Below are 5,553 nucleotides of genomic sequence, written 5' to 3' on the forward strand. Positions count from 1 at the left end.
ATAACAGAGAAATTTATTCAGTTTTTCCTGAAAAGAATACAAGAGAATCTCAGGTTCTCAACATGTCAATCGTGTATATCACCGATAATAGGAGTGATATTTCACATAAGCCTGTAACCTGCAAATTACAAGTAAAAAAATAATAATAATCGAAAGTCACGATGTGTGTACATAAATACAGCTTATCTTTCCCCTTAACAGTACGCTAGTATATTCAGTATTCTAATGGAAGTACCATCTGTTTTATATTTCTTTTGAAAACAACATTAAAAAAGGTAAAATAAAATGATCACAAGACATGTACACCTTGAATTGCCGAGTATACAGAGGATTCTAAACAAGGTGTAAAAAGCAGCGCTTTTGAATTACCATGTTGTTTAAGAAAAGCTGTATTAATGTAAACAAGCATGTCCAGCAAAAAGATGTTATCTTGGCCAAACTGTATTGAGATCACTCAATAGCTGATACGTGCATTTCAATTACACACTCATAAAGGTTTCTTGTGAAACAGGTTTGACGAAAAGAAAGATACTTTCCGTGAAAAAGAAGAATTATTTGCGTCTAAAAATTGTTAATATCGAAACTCAAATCATGATTGTATGTTTTCACCGATCAGTAAGAGTGGAATAAGCATGATTGATTTTTTAATGGGAATTTGATGAATAAAGGACTAATCCCTGATAATAACAATTTTGAAAATCACACAGTCTATACGACTTTAACTATCCAAGCATGTTTATATAAAACTTGTTGCAAATTGTGAAAGCAACTCTTTCAGTATTTTTGTATTATCATCGAAGTAAAAAAAAAGGTCGTACATATTTATGATATCTTATAACAGCTTTTATTTTCTCTCAGCAATAATACACATCGTATTCGGTAATAATGAATTTTATTACAGTACTGCATTTACAATGGAAAAAGAAATAATCTTAACAAGCTCACACGTACATGTATTTTAAACAAGCATTTATATGGAGTGCAAGGATAATGCTTTTGCAAATGCATGTAAGAAAAGAAGAAAAAGAGGAGCCGTGTGAACGTTTTAAGCAAATTTCTGTTCATAGAAATGCATTAAAAAGCCAGACTGTGTTTTCATGTTAAGTTACACCATTTATTGTTTACAGGCACAGTAAGACTACGTTCCAAAATGTAAATGCTTAATAAAAACTGTTCTGCAGAATAAGAGCATGACATGATTGTATTATAAATGTTTAATCACACTGTCGACTTTTAACGAAATGCACAGGTTTCGTAGATATTTAATACAAGACCAAACAATCCAATTATTTGATCTGGATAAAAATTTAATAATGTATTAATTATCTTTTTAAAATTCTTTTAGCTCAATCTTATATTGTGAAATTAACATTAAGTCCTAGAGTAAACATCTTCGCGCTGGAAGACTCCTGGTGGGGGTAATATGACTTTGGGCTTGGCAGTCAAGATATGATGAGGGGTCAGTGGTTCTGGTGCTTCACTGTCACTTAGATTGGTTGTCGTCAATGGCCTGGAGTTGATTATGGCTTCTGCTTCGGTCATGAATGTTCTGAAGGCCTCATCGTCAAGTTGACTCCCAGATGATTTCAGCAATGGCTCTAGTGCACGTCGCACTGACTGAATCTGCCTCTCCCAAACTCCACCCATATGAGAGGCATGGGGCACATTCATCTTGAATGGTATCCAGTCACATCCATTCTCAAGCAGGTACTCTTGTACCTTTCCCTGGTCCATTTCAGACAGCGCTTCCTTCAACTCGTTTCTGGCTCCAACGAATGCTGTACCCTGGTCAGAGCGTAGATGCCTTACAGCACCCCGTCGATTCATGAAACGCCGCAACGCGTTGATGAAGGCACTGCTACTAAGACTGTTAGCAGTTTCCAGGTGTACACTTCTTGAAGACAGACATGTGAAGAGCACACCATATCTCTTGACTTCACTCCGTCTTTCCTTGATAAGAAAGGGTCCAAAATAGTCCACTGCACAATACGAGAATGGTGGAGAAGGCTCAACTCTTTCTTCTGGAAGATCTGCCATCTTTTGTTGGAGGGGCTGTCCTCGCAATCGTCGACATGTCACACAGGACGAGATGCATTGTGAAACTGCAGACACTCCTCCTATCACCCAGTATCCTCTCTGACGTAGCTCATTATGAGTAATGCCTCTACCACTATGTTGGGTCCTGTGATGAGCATCTCGGATCAGCAGTGTTGTGACATGACTCTTACGAGGAATAATCACTGGATGTCTAATGTTACTGGACAAATTGGCGCGGTGTATCCGGCCGCCGACTCTAATCACCCCGTCATCATCTAGAAACGGGTCCAATCTGAAGAGGGCACTGGTTTTCTTCAGTGCCGCATTTCGAGTAGGTACTTCATGTCTACTCATTTCTCCTGTCTTATCTAGTTCTTTAAGAATCTGCAGCTCCTGCGGGAAGTTTTCTTGTTGTAAACCTCTAATGATGACCTTCTCAGCTTCCTGTAGCTCACTCACTGTCACAACCTTAGGGATCGTTGCTTCCACTGATCTAGACCTCGTTCTGGTATGCTGGTTAGCCCTTTTCTTCAGACTCGTCTTCAGCTGTATACATCTGGCTACTGCCTTCTTGGCAAAGTGCCAACTGGAGAAGCAATTCAAACGGTTGGATTCAAATTGCCCTGTACTGACCTTGGTGGTTGCTTCTGTTCTCAGGACTGAGGCATGCTTCACCTCTGGGTCGTGGTCATCTACCGTACATGGATCATCTCCTGGGGGTGCAAACAAACCATCATTCCACAGGAAATCTGGGCCTCGAAACCAGCAGTGGCTAGAAGTGAGCTCCTTTGCTGAGATTCCTCGAGAAGCTCCATCAGCAGGATTCTCCTTGGTATCAACATAGTACCATGCATCAGGGTCAGTCTGCTCTCGGATTGTCTGAACTCTGTTGGCAACGAAGATATGAAACCGCCTGGCTTCATTTTTTATGTATCCAAGAACAACCTTACTGTCTGTCCAGAAGAACTCCTTCACAGAATCGTATTCCAGTTCCGACTTCAGGAATGTGCTGCTCTTGGCTGACAATGTTGCTGCTGTTAGCTCCAATCTTGGAATGGTAATTGGTCTCAATGGAGTAACTCGGGCCTTTCCGATTACGAATGAACAATGCACTTTGTCATCCTCATTGATGAGACGGAGATATGAACATTGCCCATACCCATCCTGACTGGCATCAGAGAAATGGTGGACTTCTACCTGCTTGACTTTGCCGAACCTACTTGGTTTGTAGCATCTCTTGAGTTGGAGGTCACCTAGATGCTGGAGATCAAGCAGCCATTTCTCCCATTCTGAACGCTGTTCATCGGTCATAGATTCGTCCCAGTCCATGTTCTGTTTGCACATAGCTTGGAGAATCCTCTTGCCTTTAAGAACTACTGGACCAAGAAAGCCGCTTGGATCATAGATTGAACTGATCGATGAGAGAACACCTCGTCTGGAGAATGAGTTCGCCTTCACCTGCACCCTGAAGTTGAAGGTGTCTATCTCAATGTTCCAGGACACTCCTAGGACTCTTTCCAGCACAAGCTTGTCGACATCTAAATCCAGGTCTTGCAGGCTTTTTGCTCGTTCATCTGCTGGAAAGCTTTTCAGAACTTCTCTGCTGTTAGACACAATCTTGTGCAATTTCAGTCCTGATTTTGCACAGATTGCTTGACTGTTTTTCAGCAGCTGCACAGCCTCTTCCGCAGTAGGTCGTGAACTAAGACCGTCATCTACGTAGAAGTCTCTGCGAATGAACTCTGCTGCACTTGAACCGAACTCTTCTTCGCCATCTGTTGCTGCCCTTCTCAGTCCAAAGTTACTGCATCCTGGAGAACTAGCTGCTCCGAAGAGATGAACCTTCATCCGGTATTCAATAGCTTCCTTTGTTTCGTCACCGCCTTCATACCACAGGAACCGCAGCAAGTTCCGGTCTTCTTCATTTACGTAGAACTGAAGGAACATTCCTTTCACATCAGCCATGAAGGCAACTTCTTCCTTTCGGAATCGGCACAGAACACCAAGTAGTCCATTCATCAGGTCAGGACCTTGCAGAAGATGATCATTCAAGGATACGCCTTCAAATTTTGCTGAACAGTCGAATACAACACGGATTTTGTCAGGCTTGTGAGGATGGTACACCCCTGTGTGCGGAATATAGTTTACTCTGCCATCTCGCACCTTTAAGCAGTCATCTGGTACTCGTTCTGCGTAGTTGGTGATTACATCATCCATGAAGGTCTTGTAGTCATCCAGAAACTTCTGGTTCTTCCTAAATCTTGCAGATAGCTGTCTCCATCTTTTAACAGCAAGAATCTTGTTGTCAGGAAAGGTCACCTGATCTGACTTCAAGGGCAAGGGCATTTGGTAGTGTCCATCACTTCTCTTGCGGATTCCATTCTCCAAGATTGTCATGAACCTTGTTTCTTTCACTGAGAGTGGAGCTCCTTTTGGACTTGTCATTTGGAAGTCTCGTTCCAAGATCTTCAGTACAGACTCTGGTGCAAACACTTCCTTTGCTTGGCTTGAGTGCACCAAGTGGGGATATCCTTCACTTGTCTGAATCCTGTGGCAGACGGCATCATCACTTTGAGAACTCTGACATACTCTGCCGACAACGCCCCATCCGAGTGAGGTTTTCATCGCATACGGGTCGTCTTCTGCACCAGCGAGTACTTCTCGGGGTCGAATTGCTCTAGGACAGTTGTTTCCTATGAGCAAGGAAACCTTAATTGACGGGTTGTATGGCATCAACTCATCTGCGATTGGTGCTAGATGCCTCCATTTCCTCAGAACTTCTGCCTTGGGAATTTGTGACCGCTTGGCCGGAACCTCTTGTCTGGTGTAGCAGGACGGGAGTTGGACAACTGTAGACTTCTGGAAGTCCAAGACCTCAAGACCACTAATCTTTTGACAGCTAATGCGAGCACTCTCGTGCATTATTGTCAGCAAAAGATCAGTCTCAGGTCCTTTAACACCCATTCTGTCGCAAAGACCACTGGAGACAAATCCAACATTGGACTGGTCGTCGAGGATCGCATATTCCAGGAATTCCCTTGATGGATCATCAGCTTGCCTCACCCAAACCGGCACAATCATACAATGGTCCTTTCCATCTTGGTCAGGAAGATCGCAGATGTTGGTACAGTTTGAGCTAGCCGATGATTTTTCTATCTTCTGTCGGTGTAGGCATGTCAAGTGGTTTCCCTTACACCTTTTACATTCCCGGCGTTGCTTGCAGTCCTTCCCAAGGTGGTTGCTACTTTGGCCACATCCCATACACAGATACTTCTTGAAGAAGAACGTCTTCTTATCCTTGTAGTAGATCTGCTTGAACTCTGGGCAGTCATCGATGTGATGGTCCTTATCACAGTAAGGACATGACGAATACTCCTTTCCATGTGCGGCTGTTGTAGACAGTGACCGACCTTGAAAGGTCTTCCCTTTCGGAGGTGCTGACTTTACTTTCGCCTCTTCTAACCTGGTGTATTCCAACTCTGGAATGTTGGCCACTTCTGCTGCACTGGTGACGAA

The 5,553-nt window shown here is 43.1% G+C and overlaps 1 protein-coding gene across 1 annotated transcript; it reads right to left on the bottom strand.

The window, feature by feature from the left end:
- Window positions 1-1,371: 1,371 nt before the first annotated feature.
- LOC135158562 (uncharacterized) lies at window positions 1,372-5,298 on the bottom strand. The gene has a single exon (XM_064115448.1). The coding sequence runs from the start codon at window positions 5,296-5,298 to the stop codon at window positions 1,372-1,374; it is 3,927 nt and encodes a 1,308-aa protein (XP_063971518.1).
- Between the last annotated feature and the right edge of the window lie 255 nt (window positions 5,299-5,553).

This window comes from Lytechinus pictus, unplaced genomic scaffold (assembly GCF_037042905.1).
Source record: "Lytechinus pictus isolate F3 Inbred unplaced genomic scaffold, Lp3.0 scaffold_56, whole genome shotgun sequence".
Taxonomy (NCBI): Eukaryota; Metazoa; Echinodermata; class Echinoidea; order Temnopleuroida; family Toxopneustidae; genus Lytechinus; species Lytechinus pictus.

Excerpts from the sequence above, each read along its gene's own strand:
- LOC135158562 (XM_064115448.1), bottom strand. The coding sequence starts at position 5,298 with ATGGGATGTGGCCAAAGTAGCAACCACCTTGGGAAGGACTGCAAGCAA.